The sequence below is a fragment of the Dunckerocampus dactyliophorus genome, chromosome 17, assembly GCF_027744805.1.
Source record: "Dunckerocampus dactyliophorus isolate RoL2022-P2 chromosome 17, RoL_Ddac_1.1, whole genome shotgun sequence".
Taxonomy (NCBI): domain Eukaryota; kingdom Metazoa; phylum Chordata; class Actinopteri; order Syngnathiformes; family Syngnathidae; genus Dunckerocampus; species Dunckerocampus dactyliophorus.
In genome coordinates this window covers 23,090,584-23,117,960 of record NC_072835.1, presented here as the reverse complement: position 1 = coordinate 23,117,960, position 27,377 = coordinate 23,090,584, and the positions used below count along the sequence as shown (strand labels likewise).

Here is a 27,377-nt window from a genome sequence, read left to right as displayed (position 1 = left end):
GACAGACGACACGATTGGCGACGTAACGAGAGGCAGATGTGAGCCAAAGACACGGCGAGGGATGAGGGAAAGGTGGACCGTGGCTTCTAACAAGCGGCCATCCCGACATGCCGCCGCTTTTAATGAAAGGCGGGTTCATTTGCGGCGCTGCGGGATAATAAGATGGCCTCCTAGCCCTCACTCCGCTCTACCTCCTGAATTTTAATAGCACCTTGAACGGTGTGCAATTAGGGCCCCTTGCACACACTCCGCGCCGGATTTCACTTCACTCCAAAAACCTCCATCAGTCCAATCTAGACGGCTGTCAAAGCGCCCTAAATCCGGATTTGCATCAGACAGTTGATATCGGCGCAATTTGGACCGCTTTGGCTGGCGGGACATGGAGCCGTTAAACTTTGAATTTGTCATAAAGCATCGCTCAAAGAGTCTTTACGGACGTCACAGGCCGCCTTTATGGACTAAAGACAATTTTGCGGCTGTCGTTAAAATAATGACAGGTAGCACCGTAGCGCTGTAAAACGGAGAACTTTAAAGCGGGGCGAGATGAGAGCGAGGCTTTATGGGACTTTTTGGGGGGGAATGTGAACGTTTGCGGGGTGGCCAGCGGCGATGATCGCTTTGAAAGCAACTTTGAGAGCAAAGTTGAAATCATTAACAGACACGCTTTTCCTCGCCGTTGTGGGCGGTTCAGCAGACTAAGCGTGATGGAATATGCATGTGTGTGTGTGTGTGTGTGTGTGTGTGTGTGTGTGTGTGTGTGTGTGTTCTCATTAAAACGGCGGACAGCTGTTGTGTCTTCCACTTTAGACATGCAGCTTTAATAAACGTCACACGGAACGCTAGAAATAAGGAAAGGATTCCAAGAAGGAGTTCCCAGCATGTGGGAATAAACGTCCTCTTCTTCACCGAGTTGAACGACTCCCCGTGTTCTTTAGTTTGAACTTTTCACGCAGCCTTTCATGACGAGATCCTGTCTGCTGCATCCCGAAGTGTCAGACGACACGCACACTCCACTCACAGATTTTTGACAAGCTGCCTGTTTTTTTATGCCGCTAATAAAATCTAACTTTACATTGTTTAGCTGGGAGGATGCTGGATGCTTTTATATTTAAAATGAAGGGCTTTCATAGTGAAAACATATCATTTACGGGTGTAGTGTCAAGGGAAAATTCGCTCTTGGCTCCAAAAGAGATGAGAGACGAAGTTCTCTGAGAATAATGAGAGGTGCAATTGAACAAAACCTGCAAGGAGACAAATCAATACAAGCTCAGCAGAAAACGTCTTGACTATTTATGCTAAAATGTTAGCTGATGTGAAACCACGCGTGTGTGAGGGACGGAGACCATGAAGGACAGCCTCACTTGTCTAGACACCCACAGCTGTTTGAGTCAGGTCGTAAGCATGTGGAGGACTTGTTTGGGAGACATGAGGCCTCTAAGCCTTGAGCAGATGATAATGGCAGCAAGTCAGTGTGACATTAACTCATTCAATACCAAAAAAGACGTAGTTGTATGTTTTATAAACCCGAAGGCCCGGCAGAGGCAAAAAGAGTTGATGACGCACCTAATGCATTTCACTTCAGAGCAATTTTAAGTCACAAAAACGGCCACTAGGTGGCAGATGTACATTTGGTAAAAGTGTGGATGCAAGAATCACTCGTGACAGCAAGGAGGAAGTAAGTGACAGAGCGTGGAGGAGTGTAGTGGGCAGAAGGTTACGCATTGCAGGCACATTTTAACGCACACACCCGCGTGCAGTTCCAAATGTGTTCAGTGTGTCTTCTAGTTCAGTTCCAAATGTGAAAACTGTAAATAGTTGATGGTCTTATGTTTGTAAATAAATTGTTATTTGCATGTAAAACAAGCCCTCTTTTGGGTTGTTTATGTTGTAGTGTAGTCAAGAGAAGGTCATGCTTGAAATGTACATTGAAATGTACCTGGCTGTCTCTCGTTGTTAGTTGGGAACTGATATTTTCCTGAAACTTACCTATGTTCTGCTGCTGCTTACTAAAGAATGCAAAAAGGTAGAATCAAACTTTTTCTGCTGATGAAAGATGGGCGTGTAATGTTTCTTTTGGTAGCCTCCATGTTTATATCGCCATACAACACAATATTCTGCGGGCCTTGAAAGATCAGTCCAAATTGTCTAAAAGGGGTTGTCTTTTGAAAAATGGCCGGGATTGAATGAGCTCATGTGTGTTTTAGCAGAAATAATTGTGAGTGCATAATTGTAACTAATATTGGTCAAATCAAATGAAGTCATGGGTACTTCCTGTACATTTTTGACAAATATTTTAATTTGAATCTGTTACAAAAAGTATACTATTCATCACTCATTGGCTGTGAGAAATTATGCTCAGTTTGTGGAAGGCACGGTTGCCCACGGTTGTTTTTTGGGTGGGGTGACATTTAATTCACATTGTAAACATGCTAAAACCGAAAAAGCATCTATTTTCCGAACAATAAGTCACACTTTTGATTAACAGCCATTTTGGTTTTGAGTTGGTCTTTTTTGTGGATTTGGGGGATTTCCATGGTTTTTGTTTTCTATGTGGCCCAAAACCTCTTTCATGATGTTCCATTTTATTTCTAGAACGGCGGTGTCGGCCGTAAATAGCCCCCATGCCACACTTTGGACACCCCGTCAGGCATTTTGAACACATGATTATTCATGTGCTCTACCCAAATATTAAGACTGAATTTAAGCCATTCATTTTTTATTTTTGATACAGGGGTATTTTTTGTCTGGCTGTGCTAAAGACGACATTTTTGAAAATATTTTGACAAATATTAAAAAGATTTATCCTCTTTCTTAATACACACATATCCCAGATTGTAAATCAGGGGTCTCCAAAGTGCGGCCTGGGGGCCATTGTGGCCCACGGCTGTGATTTTATCGGCCCGCAGCACAGTCTAAAAATGTAATTAAACAAGCAAACTAAAAAAAACAAAAAAGCAACAGCAGCAGCAAAAATGGGACAATCAATCAAAAGTTAAAATGTTTAGAGAAGGAAGGAAGAAGCAAAGAAAAAAGCCATCATTTCACAAGAAAAAGTCATAGTATGAGGAAAAGGAAAAATGTCATTTTAGCAGCATGAAGTTGAAATATTAAAGAAAAAAGTTGGACAAAAAGCCAAAAACAATGACTAAATTTGTAATTTTTGGAAAATGTATAACATGGGAATAAAGTCCAAATATTAGAATGAAAGTTGAATATTGTGAAAATTAGACAGAAAAAAATCAACATCAGAAATGCAAAGTAAAGTCAAAATATTAAGAAAAAAAAACATTTCTAATGAGAAAAAAGTTTCAATTTTATGACAATAAATTGCTGCTGTAACAAGTAAATTTCCCCACTGTGGGATCAATAAAGTACATACAATACAATACACTTGTAAAATGAGGAAAAATATCATTTTGGTAACAATGTTGAAATAAAGAAAAAACACATGATAGTTTTAAAAGATAGAAAGTAGGAAGGAAAGCTGAAATTAAATAGTTGGAAAATTAAAAAAAAAACAGCAGAAATGGGAAAAAAACAGCTATAATTTTATAACAATAAAGTCAAAATATTAAGAAAAAAGTGAAGAAAGTCATAATCGAATGAGGAACAAAATTCGTAAATTTTGCCTGAATAAACTCGTATTATGATGGAAACACGTTATTTTTAGTCGCATTTCACGGCAGTTGTTTCTTGAGCTGCACATACTGTAGCTTCTTAGCATGTCTCCATGTGTTGCTTTACTAAATAGCAAAGCGGCCCTTGCATCCTTTCATGTTTCAGTATGTGGCCCTCGCTGGAACAACTTTGGACACCCCTGTTGTAAATTATGGCAAATGTTCCATTAATGCGTCTATCAGAATATTTAGACACTTTTTTGTGGCATTTCTTTATGTACTTTGTATGTATCTTCACTTTATGCTCTTTATTTCCTGCTAAACCGCAGTCGTCCAACAAATACACTTTTAAATGCACTTTTGCTCCATTTTGGCCTTCATTGTAAAGTTGAAGCCACCAGATGTGGTTTGGGCTGCTAACACTTGCCATGGCGGTACAGTCCAACAAAAACGTGGCGTGGTGTGATGAGGCGCTAACTTACAGTTGATTCCTCCCGCGTTGCTGATGCGCAGGGCTGTCACGTTGGAAAGAACACGCTGGAAGTCGAAGGCGGACAACGTGGGCTTGAAGCTCGTCTCGCTTTCATCCAGCCTGCAGAGACAGCAAAAAAACCCACATCTCGTTCTGACAAAAACAACGATTAAACGGCAGATGTGTCCTCGCTTTAATCATTCGGAGTAATCGTTTGCATGTAAGATGATTACAAACATGTATGAGCTTCACTGCGGCAACGCCACGAGACACGCTGGTGTGTGTGTGCGTGTGCAGGCATATACAATAAATAAATAAATAAATAAATAAATAAATAAATAAATAAATAAATAAATAAATAAATATATAATGCAGATGTGCTGACTTGGCCACATCTTCAGGGTCTTGATCACAGAGCTTTGCCACGGGCTGAAGGATGATGTGTAAAGTCAGACTGCACATCTGATGTACGCCTGCTTTACCGCCGCCATGGTGACAGCTGCTGCGTCAGTGACACTCCCAAAGACGGAGAAAACACATTTAAAAGTACTATTTTTATCATACAGTGGGGCCTTCAATGACACATGCCTCGGTTTGTGTATGCAGCCCGGGAGAAAGGGACTTCTCCTGTCGTTAACTGACATCGGGGATGTCCAAAGTGCGGCCCGGGGCCATTTGCGGACTGCGGTTGTTTGTTGTTTTTTTTATTCAAAAAAATATAATTTAACAAGAAAACTAAAACCCCCCAAAAAATTGAAAAATCAGCAGTAATTCGACAAGACTAAACTCTAAAATATTACGAGGAAAAAGCTGATGAGAATAACCTTGTAATATCACAAGGAAAAAGAATGCCATTTTAGTAGCAGAAAGTTGAAATATTCAAGTAAGTAATGAAAGTAATAGCAATACATTTAACGTATGCCTCCTCCATATGGATAAAACATGATTATATTATGGCAGGGGCGTCCAAAGTGAGGCCCAGGGGCCATTTGAAGCCTGTGACTGTGTTTTTATTGGCCCGCGGCACATTCTTAACAAGAAAACTGGCAAAACTGGGAAAAACTGCTGTTATTTTACAAGAATAAAGTCAAAATATTGAGAGAAAAAAGTTGTAATGTAACAACAAACAGTCGTGCTTACGAGAATGGTAAAATAGCATAGTAGCATGACGTTGAAACATGAAACATTTTCCTTTTTAAAGTCACAATATTATGAGAGACAAAAAACTCAACAAGAAATAAAGTTGTAATTTTTGGAAAATGAGCTTGCAAAAAAAGTTCCAATGTTCCAAGAATGAATAAACGCCACCGCAATAAAGTCAGAATTACCACAATAAATTTACATTTTTAAGAAGAAAGCTAAAATAGTTTAAAAAAACAATGAAAAGCAGCAGTCATTTTACAAGAATAAAGACAAAATATTGAGAGAAAAAAGGCATATTTGAATGACAAACGTGTCATATTATTAGGAAAACTAAACACTAAAATCTAATTATAGCATCGAGGTGCAATAATCAAGAAGAAATATCTTTTTCTTTAAGTTGTAATCCATCCATCCATTTTCTATACCGCTTCATCCTCATTAGGGTCGCGGGGGCATGCTGGAGCCTATCCCAGCTGACTTCGGGCGACAGGCGGGGTACACCCTGGACTGGTGTCCAGCCAATGGCAGGGCACATATAGACAAACAACCATTCACACTCACATTCATACCTATGGACAATTTAGAGTCACCAGTTAACCTCACCTGCATGTTTTTGGAATGTGGGAGGAAGCCAGAGTACCCGGAGAAAACCCACGCGCACACGGGGAGAACATGCAAACTCCACACAGAAATGCCCAAGGGAGAATCCAACCCAGGTCTTCCTGATCTCCAGGCTGTTCCTGTATTGGCCAACGTGCTAACCACTAGACCACCGTGCGGCCCTTAAGTTGTAATATGATGAGAAACTAACGCAACACAATACATTTGTCATTTTTGGAAAGTTAGGTTGGGGAAAAACTTATGATATGGTGGGAGACAAAAGAGAGAGACAAAAGTTGTGGCCTGACAAAAAAGTCCTAATTTGATGAGAATAACGTTGTAATAGGATGAGGAGAAAAAGAAGCAGCGCAACGTTGACATATGAAAGAAAAATAACACGTTCACTTCTTTTTAAGTTGTAATATTATCAGACGCAAAGAAATAACAACAAATACTTCATACAAAACTAAAATATGTTATTTTTTTAAGTTGTAATACAGACCTGATCAAAACCTTAAGACCACTTGAAAAGTTGCTAGAATTTGCATTTTGCATATTTGGACCTCATTAAGATCCAAACGTGCAAAATGCAAATTCTAGCAACTTTTCAAGTGGTCTTGAGATTCGGATCAGGGGTGTCCTGAGAAACAAACATAACAAAATAAGGTTGTCATTTTTTGGAATACTAGGTTGGGGAAAAAGTTATAATATTTTGGGAATAAAGTCATCATATTAAGAAAAAAGTGGTAATCTATCAAAGAAAAAGTTGTGATATGATGAGGAAAAATAACATAATTTTAGCGGCATAAAGTTGAAATATTAAAGAAGAAAAAGAGGTGCTTTTTAAAGTCTCAATATTACGAGAGACAAAGAAAACAACAGCAGAAATGGACAAAAACAGCTGTCATTTTACGAATATAAAGAATAAACTCGGAATATTATGTCACCTGAGTAGCATCAAGTTGAAATATTTATATAAATATTTATTTTGGAATACTAGGTTGGGGAGAAAAATAATAATATTATGGGAATAAAGTCAATATAATAAAACTTTATTATTTATTAAGATTATTTAAGGAGAAATATTTGGAAAATAAGAGTAAAATGGGGAAAAAGAGCACAGAGTGAAGTTGCTACTAAGAATAAGCTTTCTTGAGCTACAGTATCTACAGTACAACTTGCTAGCATGTGTCGAGTGCACATGTTGCTTTACAAAACATCAAAGCGGCAAAGTCGCATGCTTTCACTTTTGACTACTTGGCCCTCCCTGGGAAAACGTTTGGACACCCCCGCCTTCCATCTTGCAACAATCAAATCTCAGGCGTGTTTTTCATCGGCTTCATTTCCAGACAAGCCATTTGCAGGCGTGTAAACTCCAGCGTGCGCGCACGTGCGTGTGTGTGCCACGTAGGTCCGCTAATAGAGGAGAGGCAATTACAAAGCGAGCCTCAAAGCCATGGTAATGGGGCCGGTCAGACGGAGATAAGCAGAGTACGCGTGAAAGTGAACAAACTCGCCGCCATGCTTCCCCCTACGGAGCGCCATTGTCCCTTTTAATCAGCGCCAAGCACGCCGCGGCCAGCCTCGCTGTAATTAAGCTCTCTCCGCCGAGTACAAGAGATCATCGCCCCCAAAGAAGATGAACGACACCATCAAGACCTGCTGGAAAGTACATGTGAAGGTGTCGGAGGAGGCGTGTTGTCAGGTCGAGGCTAGGATTCAGCCCCACACCAGCACACTCCACGTTTTGCAATCTCTTCTGCAAGAACAACAACGTGCATTTTAACTCAGGACCGTGCTGTGCTCAAAGGTCCATTCATCATTTTTAATGAATCAAATAGTTCAATATTTGTAATGATGACGTTCACTAATTGCATAGACTGTATTCAGTGACTTTGAGGAATCATTTTCATTTCATTAATCAAATATCACACGTACACTACTACATATGAATTTGAAATAGAAAAAGAAACAAAGAATATAAAAGAAAACAAAAGACTACAAAAGAAAATGGATAATGCGTTTCTAAAAATATGTTTACAATGAAATGCCAAAATGCTTGCAAAAAAGGTTTTAATGATAAAAATGATAATATATGCTTTATTATATATATATATATATATATATATGTTTTCTAGTTTTTTAAATTTCATAACACATTAACTACAACATAAACATATTATTAACATTATTATTAAATGTGACATATAATATAATAATATATTAACATAATATATTAATAAATAAGTGAATAAAAAAACAATAATATTAAATAACATTTCAAAACTATCCTCCTACAGTTGAGATAAATTAAGCGCTAAGCTAAGAGCTAAGTTAAGAACTACGCTAAGAGCTAAGCTAAAAGTTATGCTAACAGCTGTGGTAAAAGCTGAGTTATGAACTATGCTAAGAGCTAAGCTAAAAGGTGCACTAAGATTTCAGCTAACAGCTAAGGTAAAAGCTAACTTAAGAACTATGCTAAGAACTAAGCTAAGAGCTAAGCTAAGAAGTAGGCTGAGAGCTAAGCTAAGAGCTAAGCTAAGAAGTAGGCTAAGAGCTAAGCTAAGAGCTAGGCCGCACCAGCTTCTTTATTTTCTAGTTGAAATATTTCTACCACATCTACTGTACAACTCCATCACTGCGTTGGCCCTGATCCAGCCGATCCAGCGGCAAAAGCAAGCCATGTGCTCAAGTACTTCCTGTGGTATTTCAAAATGGAGTGTTGAAGAGAGTGGCTGACTTGTGAGGCCTACCAGCAAAAAGACAAACGGTGCTAGCGAGCAGCGTAGCGATGATCGCCTGCTCCTAGAAAGCAATCATCCCTTCCTCTTATCTTTCCTCTGCGTTCCCATCCTCACGCCTCAATTTAATCCTCCTCCCGTCTGATGGCGGAATGATCAGAGCACGCCACCACGCAGCGCCATACCGTATTTACCCGCCGTGAATTCAGGCGCTGTCAATCAAGACGAGGCGTGCTTATTTATGCCTCGCCTGGACACGCTCGCTTCCCGACACTCGGCACCGCCTTTGATTGTTGGCGAACAGCAACAGATGGCCTCTGGATGAGTCGCTCAGCTTTTGTACGGCGGCTCCGATTGGCACGATTTCCACGGGCACGACAGACGGACGCCAGAGGGAAGCGCACGGGCGAAGTGTAGGCAAGCGTGGCCGTGTGAGAAGCCTAATGAGACCTGCAGACAACTTGTGACACACACAGAGAAGCAGGGAGATCTGTTAAGACCAAGTTCTCCAAGCTGGAGGGTGGGGGGGGTGTCCTCATTACTTTCTAGCAGGGAGTCAGCCATGGACGTAGAATGTCCTCTCGACAGGCTCCGCTGAACTGAGGTGAGCTCTCGGGCCAAAGTGACACCTCCAGCGTCCCAAAAGTGCTCCAATTTCAGGCTCAACCAAAATGTTCAGGAAAAATAGACTCAAAAAGCATCAAGTATAAGAATGTTGGCATAAATATGAGCTATCGCATTTCATTTTTCTGCCGACAGTGATATCGGGATGCGAGAATGAAATAAATGAAAACGCGGTTAAATAATAACTGACATGTGTCATTAACCAAACACAAGTGGAATTAAATCCAAGAATGTGCCATCAATCCATGGAAGAAATAAACACATTGGTACATATGCATGCAGTACACGCCGCACATGTCCACGTCATAAAATGGCATACCGTGGCGCGCACGAGTCCGTGAGGACCGGTCAGCCCTTTATTTGACAGGAGCCAATCACGAGCTATGAAAAGAAGTCACGACAAGCTTGTCAACCCAGTGGAGGTCGCAGGAGGTCATTACGCAACATGACAGCCTGACTCACGGTGTCATCTTATAAACAACGCTGAACTCATCACACAGCAACTTAACACCCAAAAGTTATACCTGACAAATATACAAACATGCACCAATACGAGTTGTGAATGGGGGAAAAAAATATTTTAAAGTTTTCCCATGATGTATTCCATGCACAAGCGGCACAGAAAATGGATGGATGGATGGCGCTGAAGTCATTGCACCACCCCCGATGAATGCGTTGCTCAGACGCAATGCATTATGGGAAAACTCTAAAATAGCCCCCCCCCCAATTTCAGACTCGTATTGGTACATGTTTGTATATTTGTCAGGCATCCCTTTGGAGTGTTACGTTGCTGTGTGATGAGTTTAGTGTTCTTAGTAAGACGACACCACGAGTCAGCCTGTTATGTTGTTATAGTGTTGCATTCAATGACCTCCTGTGACTTCAAGTGGGTTGGCAAGCTCGTTGTGAGTGCACTGATAGCTCGTGATTGGCTCCTGCTCCCGTTTCCTCACTGACTCGCAGCAAGCGGCACAGGATTTAAACAATGAGTAGTAATTAGTATCTCCTGGCTGTGTGGCCGACATGCTAACCAGCAGGCCACCGCGCGGCCAGAGGTCACAACTTTAATATTCTGACTTTATACTGGCAAAATTCCTGCAGATGTTTTCATTTTTTCTTGTTAAATTCTAGTTTGAGAATGTGCCGCGGGCTGCAAATAGCCCCCGGGCCGCACTTTGAGCATCCCCGAGTTAAAGTAATAGCAATAGGTCAGGTTATCGCCAAGCGGAGCGTCCTTCATCATGCAGCATCAGTTGACCTGGCATGCGTTGCACCTGCAGCCACAATGCAGGTCATCTCTCATCCCAATCCTCATCCTCGGCGTTCCGGAGCCTAATGGTGGTTTGACCTTTCATATTCATATTCCTCTCAATGGAATCTTTTGCTCCGCTTGCGACGCTTCACATTCTATCCATATTTGCCGTTCCCTGTCGGGGCTACATTGCATCATTTGAGCGGATTATTGGCTTTAGCGCCACGTCGGTGGGACTTTCTTGCCTTCTTCTGATTTATTCCCATTCCGGGCACGGTTATCTTTGGATGAGGCCATCTGGTGAATGCAGATGTGGAAATAAAATGAAAATGCGGCGAAGCGGCCGCCGCCGCTCTGTAGCTGCCACCCGCGGGACGAGCGGGTTCATCGCTACATTGGTAGCGCTGACAGTCTGCTGGGAGCGTGACAGCGCCTTCAGTGCGGGAGAACGAACATAAAAACACACAGGTGGCCTGCGGGAGCGTGAAGATGGGCCGTGGGGAAATGCATCCTTGTACCTGACGATGAAGGAGATGCGCGGCGGGAGCGTGTCCGGCTCGCCCGCCGGCGCCCCCCCGGGTGAAAGGTCGGCGGCGAGTGTGATTCCGGCGCCTTCCAGCAGCAAGGTGACGTGGTCGGGAAGGAGCTCCCGGGTCTCGGAGGTGAAGGTGACGGAGAGGAGCTGGCCGTAGCTGCGGACTTGATGCGTCAGGAATTTCTCTGTTGGAGACAAGCATGTGCCGAGTCAGCTGATTTCTGCAAACACCGGAACCTTCAAGATGGATTCGTTCACATTTCTTAACGACTGCAAGCACAGGAAATCATCATAAATCCAAGTAATCCCTTCCGGGGTCAAGCTGTGGCCCTCATCAAACATTTAAGCCACATTTGAAACAAGTGTAAAAAGAAGTGAAGCCGCGCTCATAATAAGGGAGAAGTCAACTGAATAACTGGAGCTCATTCGGCTGCAGCTCTACTATCCGCCATATTTCACTGAGCAGCCTGGAGTTTTTCAAAAATATGTTTATTAAGAAATCGTGCTGTTTTTTGCACTCCGAAAATATGCACATGTAAGCAAATTGTACATTTTTTTTTTTTTTACCTAAATTAAGCATTTTCAAGAAGAGAATTGACAAATAAACTAAAGTACAAACATGACGCAGTCAGAACATGCATTTTGATCTGTGTAGTATTCTACACTGGTCACTAGGTGGCAGTAATGTTGCATTACAACCACAAGGAAGTACAACAAGAACAACACAAAGGATCTCTCCCAATGCTAACGTGTGTCTCGATTATGTCTTATTTTCTCTTATGATGTCTACTATTTTGGGTAATAGGAGAATGAACAGAATAAGATTTTCATTGCATGGTATAACTGCTGTTTTACCATGCACATGACAATAAAACTCTCTTGAATCTTAAAAGTGACTGTAGGGGTGTCATTTCGTGTTTAGAGGGCTCTAATAATGTTAAAAAGCATATTTTGAAGGTCCTAAACAAGTTTCCTATGCTCTAACTACTAAAATATTGGATTTATAAATAAGGACTCACAAAAACGACATTTTATAGAGAATAATTATAAACAATGTGAAATAATTATAGATGACAAACAGATGAAACATACTGTTGATGCGGACTTTGATATCAAATTTAATTTGTTTCTCACCTCCTTTATCAAACTGATGGGACTCGCAACTTTCTTTGGCCCCGTGGCGGGTTATTTAGTGGTCGTGCTCAACAAAAAAATGCACAGACAGCGAGCCAGCGACACGTACGGCGTTTTGTTTGGGCCACTCATTTCATTTGACAGAAGGATACAGTGGAGGGCAAACCGACTGGTTGTTTGCGTGGAATACTGTACGAAAACCGAGACAGTGTACGAAAACCGAGACAGTGTACGAAAACCGAGACAGTGTACGAAAACAGAATTTTTAAATGAATCATTCAAAAACTGGGGTGCACAAAAAACAATTTCAATTTACATGGTTTCCTGTCGGAAGTGACGGGATTGGCCACTTGGTACCCACGGTCATGCACCCCCGTCCAGGCTGCTCAGTACAACATAGCGGAATGGAAAGCTGTGGCAAATCGCTGTATTGTTGTTACGTTATCATCATCCAACTTTTACACGCGTATGATGGTGAAATATGTTAAATATGACTTAAAACATTGCCTGTACGCTTAATAAAGGCTTTATATATATTTCTATTTCCATGGCTTCCTATGGAAGAAACGACTGTATTTCCAAACCAACACACTCCAATATTACTGTACAGTAGCTTAGCTTTTAACATAGAAAGCTTTTTCAAACTGGACAGCAATGAAGCACTCGGGGGTGGGAAACAGGGGACAGGAACCTAAAAAGCTACAAAGTTCTGCTCTTGCTTATGAGTCAGGTTTTTTTACAAATTTATGCAGCCGAAGCTTCTGCCGGCGTAGGAGGATCACTTTAATTTGAGCACAAAAAAAAGTTCAGAAAAAGAAGGAGCCGCCGGGGGAGTGACTTAAGAGGATGTTAGATTAAAGAAGGGGGGGCAACAATTCATTTATAAATGACCTATAAATGATTCAGTCGTGGCCAACAAGCTTCATTCATAATGCATCGGCAAATCAGCATTTCCACACGCGCTAATGATTCGCTGCTAAACGTTTTCCATCACTATATTTCTATCTGCGTTATTCATGACGCCGTCTGCTCGCTTCCATAACAACAACCGGCGCGCAGGAACATGCTGGTACGTTTTCTCTGCTCTCCAGGGACGCATTTTTCTGCATTTCGGCAATTCCGGTTTCAAATTTCATCCATGAAAAGTGGATAACGTTCCTGTGTTGAGGGCTGTAAAGGCTGGGTTGGCTGTCCACTTCTTCGCTGACTTCAGATCAACATTTGCAATAAAAATGACCGTTGCAACACGTCGATTGGCTCAAGCCCCAATAACACCCCCTTTCGTTCTTTGATTAGCATCGTTTGCTGACAAGCTAAATAGTCAACGTGAGTTGTTTGACGTCACGCACGCACGCAACCCTGACAAAGTGCTATAAAAGCAGGGGGGGTGTCCAAAATGCCACCCGTGGCTCCTTTTTATTAGTCTGCGGCACATTGTAGAAATTAAATTCAATTTAAACCCAGCAAAAATGGGAAAAATAGCGCAAAAGGTAATGAGAAAAGTTGAAACGTCGATAATAATATCTAATAACAACACAAAGCACCATCTTTTTGCCACAGACTGTATATACCACATACTGTATACGAAATATATAGAAATACATTTATATACAGTAAGGTTTTTATATATATATTTATATTTATATAAGGTTTTAAACCTTTTTATGATATTAAACAAATACATTTTTGTACTTTTCCTTTTGTGTTTGTACTTTTTACTCTTGCGGAACCTTTTTGTTGTTATAAACTTTTTTTTTTGACTGACTCATCTCTGCATTTTGAAATCTGTGCTACAGCCTTAACTAATAACACAAACCTGTCTTTTTGTCATTTTTAAGGTATATGTGTACCTAAATATAGGTGAAGTCTGTGTGTGTTTTAGGCTTTTTATAAAATTAAAGAAATATATAAAAATTAAAAAAAAATATATATATATAAAATGTCAACAAAAAAACTCAATAATGTTATTCTTGACCTTTCTATAAAATGAAAAAGCATCAAAAATGCTGGTTTAATATTTATAAAAAGAAAAAGTTCTAAAAAGTTATATTTATAACTTTTAGCTTTTCTCCAAAATAAAAAATAACTAATACTAATAACTAATAAACTAAATAACTAATACTAACACAAAGATGCTTCTTTTGTCTTAGACTATACAGCGTTCCCTCGCTCTGTTGAAGTTTGAACTTTTTTTGAGCGTGTTACTGCCTGGATAGATATTCTGTATACACACACTTTTTAAAAGCCAAAATTAAAAATATCAAAATGGATGATGGCCCCGATGGTGGGTGTCATCATTCATACACATGAGAGTATGTTCACTTTGATGCATTTTTGCTAGCAATCCTACCAGACTGGCAAAGAAACGGCCTTTAAGAAGCAGCTCGGAAGCGTGACAAGCGGGTGTTTGGTGTACTCCAGCAGCTTGAGTGCTGCGTGGATGTCAGCAGCCACTTGGATGAAGGGAGCGAGTCGTCATGGCGACCTTTGCTCAGCATTGGAAGTCATTCAGAAGCAGCACGCACGTCTAAAGAGACTCAAACCACACATTCTTCTTTTTCTGCTCCATCCATCCATCCACAGGTCTACCTCTGCACTCTGACTTCCCCTTTGCTATTTCATCACCTCTGTGCCTTTTTCTCCCTGATGATGAGACCTTCAGACTGTAGTGTCGCGCTTCAGGTTCTTTGAAGCCCTCAGCAGAGGCAATTGCGGCGTGAATGCGAGCGACGTGCCGCCTGAATCTGCTCTGGCGGAGGTTTGCACTCTTCCTTCGCCTGGCTTTCGCTCCACGGCTGAATGCAAGAGCACTGCCTCACATGCGCTCCTTCCCTCTGTATGCCGCTCGCTCTTCACCGCGGGGGTTTCCATTCATATTCTGCCCTGTGTCTTACTTTTTTCCTTCTTTTCTGCTTCGCTGCTGCTGCAGGCGTACATGAGAAAAGCACGCAGGCCTTTGAGAGACTGCCGTAAGGACTCAAATGAGATGATGCCTCGCTTCCTTTCCTCGCTGTTAGCTATAGCAGCTTGCTGGAGACCCTGCCAGCTGCTCTCCACCGGTCAGTCTGGTATTGTCGCCACGGGGACCTGAACTCCGCCGGTGTCAACGACCAAGCAGATGTCCGGGATCAGGAGGGAGGCCCAAACGTGGACCAGCATGCCGACCAGCACGACATCCTTGTGTAACCTCCTCCTGCACGCAGCTACTTTCACAAACGCATTTTCACACACAGACACAAAAATAAATCACCTGGCAAGCGTTTAAAGTGCAGACTTTAAAGCAGCACTGCAAAGCACAGCGCAAGCACACTTTGTCAAAAACGGCATCCAAACCTTTTATCCAACAATTTTAGTCAGCGGGTGTCCGAAATGAATTTGTAGAACAAGCATATGAATTCTCCAAGACAATCAGTGGACAAGAAATAAGAATAATATTTATAAAAGAAATCCAATGAAATATAACTAACTTTCAAAATGTTATAGATTTTAAAATGCAATGCAAATAAGTGAGCATTGACGTTCATACTAATTGATATATATATATATATATATATATATATATATATATAGACCCTTTCCAAAAAATGAGAATGTCATGGAAAAGTTGTTTAATTTCCATAATTCCATTCAAAAAGTTAAACTTTCATAGTTTATAGATTCAGGGCCCACAATTTAAACGATTTCAAGTATTTATTTGTTTATTTTTACGTAATTTGGGCTTCCAGCTCATTAAACCCACGAAAACAGGAATTCCAAAAATTAGAATACTGTGAAGAAATCACCATTTACTTCTCAGTTTTTGCAGGGAAAAAAAAAAAAATTAGGATCACATCAAATCAATCAAAATATGGTACTTTCAAAACGATATGTCAATCTTCAATACTTGGTTGGGAATCCCTTTGCCTTAATCACTGCCTCGATGCCAAGTGGCATTGAAGCAATCAGCCTGTGGCATTGCCTGGGAGTTATGGAAGCCCAGATTTCCTTGATGCTTGCTGTCAGCTCTTCTTTGTTGTTGGGTCTGGTGCCCCTCATGTTCCTCTTGAGAATACCCCATAGATTCTCAATGGGGTTTAGGTCCGGTGAGTTTGGCATGGGCATCAAACCAGGTTTTGGTGCTTCTGGCGGTATGGGCAGAGGCCAGGTCCTGCTGGAAGATGAAATCTGCATCTCCATACAGATCCTCAGCAGAAGGAATCATGAAGTCCCCTAAAACATTCTGGTAGACTGTTGCGGTGACCTTGGATTTAAGAAAGCAGAGTTTACCAACACCTGCACCGGACATTGCACCCCAAATCATGACGGACTGTGGATATTTCACACTGGACCTCAGGCAGCTTGGGTTCTGTTCCTCACCCGTCTTCCTCCAAACCCTTGGACCGTGATTCCCAAATGAAAGGCACACTTTACTTTCATCGGAAAAGAGGACCTTGGACCACTGGCCAACAGTCCAGTCCTTCTTCTCCTTGGCCCAGTGGAGACGCTTCCTACGTTGGCTCAGGTTCAGAAGTGGCTTGACCCGAGGAACCCCACAGTTGTAGCCCATCTGCCGGATGCGTCTGAATGTGGTGGTTTTTGAAGCTGTGACTCCCGCCCCATTCCACTCTTTCTGGATCTCTGCCGGATTCTTGAATCTTCCCTGTTTGATAATCCGCTGAAGCCCACGGTCATCTCTTTTGCTGGTGCATCTTCTCCTGCCACATTTTGCCCTTCCTCTAGACTTTCCATTGATATGCTTGGACACAGCACTCTGTGAACAACCAGCCTCCTTAGCTATGAACTTTTGTGGCTTACCCATCCTATGGAGGGTATCAATGATGGTCTTCTGGCCAGTTGTCATGTCTGCAGTCTTCCCCATATTGAACCGAAATTAGACAATTGAACCAAACTGAAGCAATTTAATGACACCTGGGGAAGCCTGTGCAGGTGATTTGAGTTTAGTAGATGATTAGTGTGTGACACTCAGTTTAAAACATTCATGCCCTGCAAAATTTGGGTTGATTTCTTCACAGTATTCAAATTTTTTGAATTCCTGTTTTCGTGGGTTTAATGAGCTGGAAGCCCAAATTATGTAAAAATAAACAAATAAATACTTGAAATCGTTTAAATTGTGGGCCCTGAATCTATAATCTATGAAAGTTTAACTTTTTGAATGGAATTATGGAAATTAAACAATTTTTCCATGACAGTCAAATATTTTGGAAAGGTCTGTATATATATATATATATATATATATATATATATATATATATATATATATATATATATATTTTTTTTTTTTTTTTTTTTTTTTCTTCTAAAATTCTTATTTTATTTTTGTGACCACAGGCAGGAAGTAGCACTGATTCTAGATTGGTGATAATAAGAAAAACAAACAATAGAAAAATAGAAAATCCATTTTGAAAAAAGTAAGACATCATGTTTACCCAAAAAAGGTTCAACTGCCAAAAATAAGCAAAAAATGACATACTATGCAATTCTTAGTCGTGATAGTACTTTGCGATTTTTGTTTTTATTATTATTTCATATATATTTTATGTTCTAATATATTTTTTATATTATACATATATATACATACATATGATATATGACTTACTATACAATTATTAGGAGTGATAGTATTTTACTATCTGTGTTGTTATTATTATTATTATTATTATTATTATTATTATTATTATCATTATGTAAAATATATTTCATGTGTTCGTTTATTTTGGATTTTTGTGACCAAAGGCACAGAGTAGTGCTGATTCTACATTGGTGATAATAACAGACAACAGAAGGTCAAAAAATACTTAACAGTGATTGTATTTTGCGATTTTTCTTTTATTATTATGATTATTATGTAATGTACATCTCATTATATATATATTTTACACATATAGATTTGTTTATAATTATTTTATACATGTAAATATATTCTAGAATAATTAAATTTTTTTGTCACCACAGGCACAAAGTAGCGCTGATTCGAAATTGGTGATAACGAAAAAACAAACAAAAAAGCCACTTGTGAAAAAGTCATTTGTAATGTTTCGGGATGGAATTTGGAGTCTACAAATATTCCAGGGGATGTCCAAAAAAACCCAACAATGAAATAATTAAATACAATGAAAATAATAATAATAATAATAATAATAATAATAATAATAATATCCATCCATCCATCTTCTGTGCCACTTCTCCTCTTTAGGGTCTCGTGGCGATGCTGGAGCCTATCCCAGCTGACTTTGGGCGAGAGGTGGGGTACACCCTGGTCTGGTTGCCAGTCAGTCACAGGGCACATATGGACAAACAATAATAATAATAATGACAAAAAATGTAAAACCCAAAATTTTTATGTTGAAGGTGAAAATTTTGATTCTGCAAATATTTCAATAAGTGCCAAAAATCCTTCAGGATTTTATTGGTTGGCAGCAGAATTCATGGTTCCACTTATCACTCTCAGTCTTCCCGGTCCTGAAGCAGCAAAACAGCCCCAGACCATCACACTACCAGCACCATATTTTACTGTTGCTATGATGTTCTTTACACCGGATGTAATGGGACACACACTTTCCAAAAGGTTCAAAGGTCTTGGGGATCATCAAGATGTTTTCTCGCAAATTTGAGACGAGCCTTCATGTTGTTTTTGTTCAGCAGTGGTTTAGGTCTTGGAACTCTGCCATGCAGGCCGTTTTTGCCCAGCGTCTTTCTTATGGTGGAGTCATGAACAATGACCTTAACTGAGGCAAGTGAGGCCTGCAGTTCTTTGGATGTTGTTGTGGGGTCTTTTGTGACCTCTTGGATGAGTCGTCACTGCGCTCGAGAGGTCATTTTGGTTGGCCGGCCACTCCTGGGAAGGTTCACCACTGTTCCATGTTTTGGCCATTTGTGGATAATGGCTCTCACTGTGGTTGGCTGGAGTCCCAAAGCTTTAGAAATGGCTTTATAACCTTTTCCACACTGATAGATCTCAACTAATCTCACTTATGTTCTAACAGGGGGCTGGAAAGGGCAATCACTTTTTCACACAGGGCCATGTCGGTTTTGATTTTTTTTCTCCCTTAATAATCAAAAGTTTCATTTATAAACTGCATTTTGTGTTCAGTTGTGTGGTCAGTGACTCATTTTTAAATGTATTTGATGATCTGAAACATTTAAGTGTGACAAACATGCAAAAAAAAAGAAATCAGGAAGGGGGCCAACACTTTTCCACACCACTGTAGGTTGCGTGTCTCATATTGCCATGGATGCTTCCACAGTTGAGCACGTGGATGTTCGTTAACTGTGTGACAACATGCTCACCCTTCTCACAACTACTAGCTATTGAGCTAAAGTGGCGGACGACGAGAGCCGAAAGCAGGAAACGGAGAGTTTGGATGTCGTAACCGTCCATCGCTTGATCAGGACGAGGTGTGGGGAAAGTGACGGGCTGCTTCTGAGTGTCACGGAAGATTCCGACACCCCAAATGAGATCTCACGCCGTACGCGGAGTCCACTTGTCAGACGGGCGTGACCACTTCATGGCTGCCGAGGACTGATTGAATCCTAACCCCCCCCCCATCCTGAAAGGTCAGCGTGAAGTTGTCACTCAGAATTACCAAGACAAGAGAGAGTCAGATTTCCACAGACGCCTGCACGTCTTAGCTTTACAGGCGTCCACACTAGCAAATGGAATCATGAGCGTGCACGCCGAGGCGGATTCCCGCAAAGGAGGAAACAACATGAATGAAGCAGATAAGCAGGCTGCCGCAAAGCTTCTTGGCGGCCGGGGGGGTCGCTAATCCCACTGAGAGGCTGCAAAAGGACCGTGTGAACTCCTAAAAAAAAACAAAGTTGACTGTCTAAGAACATTTGAAGACGTAAGCGCTTGAATGCCTCACATCATATCTGGAAGCCTATCAAAGGCCGTTCCTGCCATCGCCCAAATTGGGCGTAAATGGGATTGCAAGTGTTTTGCTTCTGGCAGCCGACGGCGGGGCAGCTGGAGGGTCTCGCGGGTTGAAGCTGAGAAGCCCCGAAGAAGCACCGAAGCCAATTTTCACTTTGTTGCCTTTCCAACACGGCCAATTCCATCAGGCCGTCTGATAGAAATGGGCCCTAAATCCTGTAGCGAGGCCAGCTTATTCCCTTATCTTCTAATGGTTCTGATAAAGGATTGGGGGGGGTGGTTTGAGAATATCTGCAGTGTGACCCCCTGCCAAAGACCAGGATTAATCTCAGCAACAACAGGAACAAGCCATGAGTACAGATGCTCCATTAATACCCATGGGGGGGGGGGGGTTTATTGCCTAAAAGTAAAATTCAATGATGTTCCCCCATCATGGACGGTGTCCATGATTACTGTCACACTCACCGGGGGCTCTGTAGAAGCCCAGGTCCTCCTCGGAGAGAGGCAGCAGATAGACCTCACCCTCCTTCCACAGCAGGGGGTAATGACGGCTCCCGGAGAACTCGCCCAGCCAGCCGTCATGATCTGGACCGAGGAAGATCAAGACGTTATGGCAGGGGGTCATGGCTCACTTTTATTTAGCTTCAAACGGAAAAAAAACAAGATGGCAAATTAGAATAGCCTAGCCTTAGCCTGTTCGACACCAGAACAACGTTTACTGATTCTAATGAGTCTGCTACACAAACAAATAAGAAACACTGCCATTAACAGCTGTGGCTGTAGGCGACCTCCTCATGTATTTTTTGTCATTAACTCCACAAGATGGCAGTAGCTGCATTTGAGGTATCAAAAGTGGTTGGCATCCAGCTCTGCATGTTCTTTAAAATCTTTCAAAATGCTGTTACAACATTGGTTATGATGTGGTCAAAGAGCTGCGTTCACACTTTTCCAAGCACTCCAAATCATTGTTCAAGTGATTTTTTGTTCAAGTGAGCCTTTGGCTCACCAGGGGCTAAAAAATAGCAAACCATTTCTGCCTCTCGGTCAATCAGTATACACAATAATATTAGTTTTTTAATCAGTCTTGTCTGATTTAGTTTTTTTCCTTGTTACTTTATATTTCCCACATGTTTGTGTACAAAACAAATCAAAGTATAAAATAACATCAGTAAAAAAAATCCCAATGGTAAATCCTACTTATGAGATTAAAACATTTTACAATCATAACTATGATTTTCCTATCCTATCTCATAATTAGGACTTTTTATCTCGTAATTTGGACTTTTTGTCTCATAGTTATGATCTTTTATCTCGTAATTTTGACTTTTTATCCCACAGTTATGACTTTCCTATCTCATAATTATTTCTTTTTACTTTTATCTCGTAATTTTGACTTTTTGCCCTGCGATTGGCTGGCGACCAGTCCAGTGTGTACCCCGCCTCTTGCCTGAAGTCAGCTGGGATAGGCTCCAGCATACCCCCGCGACCCTAATGAGGAGAAGCGGCATAGAAAATGGATGGATGGATGGAATTTTGACTTTTTAACTCTTAATTATGACTTTTTATCTCCTAATTATGATTTACCATTTGGGTATTTTTCTTCTTTCCGTGGTGGAAATGGGCGTCCACACATACAGGTATATACAGGTACATGTGTTTATAGAATTGTTTTCCCTCTTTCTTCTCTCCAATACAGCACAATTATATAACATAACAGCGACTACTATTATTTACCACTAGGTTTTTTTCCATGTTGATTGATAGTTTTTGCCAGCATACTGCCCATACGTCCGACACACAACCCTTCCTTCCTCTTGTACACCACTGTTACTCGTCCTATGTTTTATGTATTGTGTTCTAGAATACCCTCACATACGCAAGTATGCACTTTATATGCCCATCATGGCTGTAAACACACACTCAATGTTTGCAAAAACAAAAACAACGACCTTCTAAATATGTTTTTAACATTATTAGAGCCGTCTAGACAGGAAACAACACTCCTATGGTCACCTTTACACTCCTTAGCCAACATAGTAGACATAATAAGAGAAAATAAGACATAGTATAGACTCATAAGCTATCATTGGGAGTGTTTCTGGACAGTACTTTCTGCAGTGGCTATTCTCTCATCAATGTACCATTACTGACACCTAGTGGCCAGTGTAGAATACTACAAATCATTACAATATGTCTTTGAATGTGTCTTCTGACTGCCTTATACAGGTATTTGTATTTTAGTTCATTTGGCCATTTTTATGCTTGAAAATGCTGATTTTAGACAAAAAATACGAACAATTTGATAACACATGCATAGTTTTTACAAAGACGAGGCCTTTCTATTCAACCACAAAACAGCGGTGATTCATGAATTGATATATTTTACGATAGTGTGAGACCGTGAAATTTGAAGTGCAAAGTGCGTCTAATGAGTGAGACTAACAGCCTCTCCAATAGGTGTTGTGCTGTTTTATGCTAAGCTAGGCCGCCGTGCAGCTGCTGTCCAATCCCCTCATGTCACCAGCCAAACAAACACGATTGCTACGCTTCACTGGAGCCGGCCGACTGTCACACCAAAAAATAAACGACAAAAAAATGTAGCTTCATTAAAAATGCGACCAGCCAGAGAATTTACCTTCCGTGAAATCTGAAGTGATGTTGACAGCGACAAAGTGATTGGACGAGGAGCACGCCAGCGAGTGGCCCAAGCAGAAACACGGCTGGCAGCCAGCTGGGTTGATTGCTTGCAGGTTGAAGAAGCCCGGCTTGCATCTGCACACACACGGTTGTCCACATTGCCCGTCAGGTTTACACAACATCGTTGCAGCTTTTTACCGCTGCGTTGTTTTTGTGTTTTGAAGCCATTCTCTGCGTTTGTGCTCCAAGTGGTGCTCAGCTGCGACGACTCTGAGCTGTGACCTACAGGGAGATGCTGTGGACGTGCGAGGAGACGGGAAACGCTGCGGTAATCAGCCGCTACGCCAGTCACATTAGGCGGGGTGGGTGGTGGTGGTGGGGGTGTGGGTGGGCTGCTTGATGGGCTGTGAAATCAGCAAAATAGCCAACAGAATTATTCAGCAGTTTGAGTCCTCAGAGACCTCACGTCTGACACTCTCCACAGCTTGGAACCTTCACTTCCAAAGTACAACCCCTCAGAGGTCATACAATATTGGGGCTAGACTACCCAGCATGCCTTGCGGGCACTTGTTAATAACAGAGTTTACATGTTTGTTGGTAGCGATAGTTGTTGTACCCACGTAGCAGCAGTAGTAGTTGATTTATGTCATGTGTTAACCTGCTGGTCTACTTATTCCTAATCTAAGTTGGGTTGACGTTCTGTTTCATGATCGGGGGTGTTCAAACTTTTTCCACCGAGGCCTACAGATGGAAATGAATGTACAGCGCACACCGTCCATAAACAAATCCAAAAAAAAAGATGTTTTTCAGGGGTAGGCGACCCGCAGCTCTTCAGCCTCCATGACAAATGATTTAATGAAATGATTGATTTCATACCTTGGAGTTCGATGTGAAACTTTAACATCAAACTTACAATTAAAACATGCGTCACATCCACGTCGACGGCCCTCACCTTTACCTGCAGGTGGCTTCTTGAGCGTGCAATCCCCGCGGTAAGCTAACCATGAATACATCCAAAAAAGAAAGAATTCATCAATATTGGTGACAAACGAAAGCCTACAGTCCAGTGAGTGAAGAGCAAAGTCATATTCTACTGCCCCGACTTGGGGAAGATCAGCATTAAGCGTCAAAAAAACATTTCATTTAGACCCGTCAACAAACATTCCTCAATTTATGTTTACTTTTTTAAAACTGCCAAGCTGCAACTATATGTGTTTTTTTATTTTATTAAAGTGGGCAAAGTTTTATTTTATTTATACACAACTTAATACAAGAAGCACTCGTATCGCTTCACAAACTGCACTTCTGTTGTTGTAATGGGTCAAATGAAAAAAAGACGTTTGCGGCTCCACACTATTTTTCTTTAGTATACGAGAGGGAAAATGGCTTATTTGATAGTAAAGGTTGCCCATCATCCACAATCCTTATGTGAGACACGAACACACGTCTTTCTCTTTCTGTGCATTCTAAAGATGTAAAAACAGATAAAAGGAGGCAGCTCATTAGTGCACGTAATGGGACAAAACACCCCAAAAAGCTCCAACAACATTTTATGGTTTAATATCCATGCTGTGAGCATGTACTACCCGGTACATTCATGACAACATGTTTGCCATATTTTGGTCATTTTAAGCATTAGCGCTACACCGAGTGTTAACTTTTCCAAACTCAACAACAAAAACGCAGGAGCAGTGGCGGCAGCTACAATATGTAGCGTTACCTTTCGCTAGTGGCCTGACGCGTTGGGAGTGCGGCGCTGGTTGCTAGCCGGTGTGGTGTGGCAAGGTGTCACTACGCCAGCAACGTAGTTCGATCGGCCTAGCAATGTTAATAACAATAATACTAACTAGGGATGTCCAATATTGGCTTTTTTGCCGATATTGTCCAACTCTCAATTTTACGATTCCAATATCGAGCGGACCAATACAGATATGTGTAACAGGATTGAACTTCTTACCTTATTATGTATTATTATTATTATTTATTATGTATTATTATTATTTATTATTATTATTATTTATTATGTATTATCGCACTACAAATTTGATGTGATCTTTTCTTATCTCTCATGTCTTGGCTTGGTTTTTTGTGATTAAGTGATTAAATTCATTATGACATTTTTGCAGAGCTGCTGGAAATGTGAATTTCCCTTGGAGATGAATAAAGTATCTATGTCTCTACCTATCTACTTTTTATCTCCTGTCGTGGAATTAACACCGCCGCCACGAGTGGCTCCCTTTCAAGCAGCTGTTTGTTTATTCAAGCACATTTAGAGAGCAATGTCCCGCATCTGTGTGATTCCCTGGCTACGGTGAAAGTCAAGCGGCGAGCAAGGAAGTGGACATTCAAGCCTTCGGTACCTGCTGTTATCATGGGACATGTGAATTCACTACCGAGCAAGATGGACGAGCTGTCAAGAACATCGAGACCTTCAGGGAGTGCAGCTTATGTGTGCGTCACTGAATGGCTAACGGTGGGCCGATATTATCGGCTATCCCTAATAATAACAATGTCGCTGTGGCTTGGCTAATATGCACATGTCACATTATATGTAAAAGCCTTGTTGCCGCTTTTTGGAATTATTTTCAGAAGGATTTATAGGCCAAAGACATGTTTCCTATTACATGCATTCTTAACTGTGTCTTTTTATCTGTTTTTATGTCTTTGGAACGCACAGAAAAGAAAAATACATATGTGCTCATGTCTCACATAAGGCTTGTGGATGACCGGCAAAATTCCAAAAAAGCGCAATTTTCCTTCAAAGCCACTGAGGCGCTACTGGATGGACGCACTCGCTGCTTCTCACTGAAAAAAGAACCCAGCTTTGTTGTGCTTCTTGATGCTTTATTGATCACCATGACACCATTTGTGGATCTTATCATGCAAATACAGACAAACCGCCAAAGAGAAGCAAAACATGCAGGAGCGAAGCGTACCACGTGTCGTGGAGAGTAGCGATTAGCGGTCAAAATCTGCTCCTGTTGATTTACTGTACATGTACAGTGCACCTGGAATGCATTCACTGGCCTTCGCCTTTTATTTCAAAATGGGATAGATTCATTTTTCTTGCTGTGATTATCCGCTTGAGGCTTCACATGCTCAGACACAACAACCTTGGGTTTCTGGGCATTTTAAGATAGCCTAATCTCTCATTTCGCATGTGAACATCCTCCATAGCTACATCTTTTCCTGTAGAAGTTAGGCATTTTCTCTTGAAAATTCAAGTTGTATTGATTTGTTTGCTTGCGTGAAAGTTTTATTAAACTGTGCCTGTCGTTATTCTCAAAGAACTTGTCTTGCACACCGGTCTTGCCTAAAGGTAGGCGTGCTGAGCTCGTTGCATCACATTCAAAAAGAACTTGAGGCTGTAATTGCTGCTAAAGCTGCATTAACAATATATTAAGCAATGGCTGTGAATACTTTTGGACATGTGATTTCTTCATTGGCAAACATTTCAAGAAGAAAAACCTTTCATGTTGTCATTATGGGATGCTGTGTGTAGAATTATGATGGGGGGAAAAACAAATTTATTCCATTCTAGAATGTGCTGTGAATACTTTTCGGGTGCACTTTGAGTAAGCACAGGATGATGTCCTGCATAAAGAATGGGAAAAAAATGTCTCCTACAATTTTCATGTTTATTACCAGTGGTTAACCTCCCTGTCTTTGCCAGTCGCTGTTTACAAGCTAACCCAGCGTTAGCCTGTTATACACCAGGCCAAAGTTTTTGAATAAAACGTACTTTCTTTTTAAGCAAGTACTTGCATGACAGCTAAAAATGTTGAAATATGTCACCTTCACAAGGCTTTGTGATGGTTTAGCTGGAAAAGAATATTTCCACTATCATTTTTTGCTTACATGATCAGCTATAAAAAGAAATTGTATGCTAGCAACAGCCATAGTAGACAGCAACAAGACACTCATAGTCGCCGTGGTAACCAGAAATGACGCGCATGAGTGGAGCATCACCTGCCGCAGTTCCCTCCCTCCACGTTGGCCTTGCAGCCGCAGCGGCCGTCCAGCGGCGAGCACACGCTGACACTCCCAGCGGGGGCGCACTCGCACGGCCTGCGGACACAAAGTCAGAAAGACAGAACGAGTACGAGTGTGTTTTTGTGACTCCGTTTTTTGGGGGGTTTTTTTGGCGAGGCCCTTGGCAGGGACACATGTCAAAAAAAAATGCGTGTCTGTGCGATCGCCTTCTGTGATTGATTGCTTTTGTTTGGAAGACCAAATCTAATTTTAATGAGGCGCTATTGCAAATAATTTAATTATCTCCGAGCAAAGCGTCTCCTCTTGTTTCTGCTCCACTGGGCTGAATAATTCACACTGTTGCTCAGCAGCCTGATTTTGCAGCATCTATGATGGAAAGCAGTGTGTGTGTGTGTGTGTGTGTGTGTGTGTGTGTGTGTGTGTGTGTGTGAGATCTGTCTAATAAATGGCAGGTAGTAATCAGGTAGTCCAAACCTGTGATGTATCGTGTTCTTTCTTTCTCATTTGTACGTTTTCTAAACTTTTGACTTCATCCATCGCATACAAGCACTCATTTGTGACCTAATGATGATTAAATGCTAAAAAATGTCTTCTCTCTGGATACATTCATCATTTTGTACACCACATTCAATGGCATGTGAGAATGCGGATTAGACAGCATGATGATTGCACAGGGGTGCCTTACGCTGGCCACAATAAAAGGCCACTCCAAAATGTGCAGTTTATCACACATCACAATGCAATAGTCACGCTGAC

At 41.2% G+C, this 27,377-nt stretch overlaps 1 protein-coding gene across 3 annotated transcripts in view; it reads right to left on the bottom strand.

The window, feature by feature from the left end:
* lamc3 (laminin, gamma 3) overlaps nucleotides 1-27,377 on the bottom strand; it is a 108,176-nt gene that overhangs the window by 39,727 nt on the left and 41,072 nt on the right. For all 3 annotated transcript variants that reach the window (XR_008566509.1, XR_008566508.1, XM_054756948.1), the window contains exons 7-11: nucleotides 26,598-26,696; nucleotides 22,627-22,763; nucleotides 20,457-20,576; nucleotides 10,968-11,169; nucleotides 4,100-4,209 (exon numbers count right to left, since the gene is read on the bottom strand). Coding sequence is in view for 1 of the 3 variants with exons in the window: in XM_054756948.1 (XP_054612923.1) it covers nucleotides 4,100-4,209; nucleotides 10,968-11,169; nucleotides 20,457-20,576; nucleotides 22,627-22,763; nucleotides 26,598-26,696 (668 nt within the window). In the remaining 2 variants the exon portion in view is untranslated. The remainder of the gene's footprint in view (nucleotides 1-4,099; nucleotides 4,210-10,967; nucleotides 11,170-20,456; nucleotides 20,577-22,626; nucleotides 22,764-26,597; nucleotides 26,697-27,377) is intronic.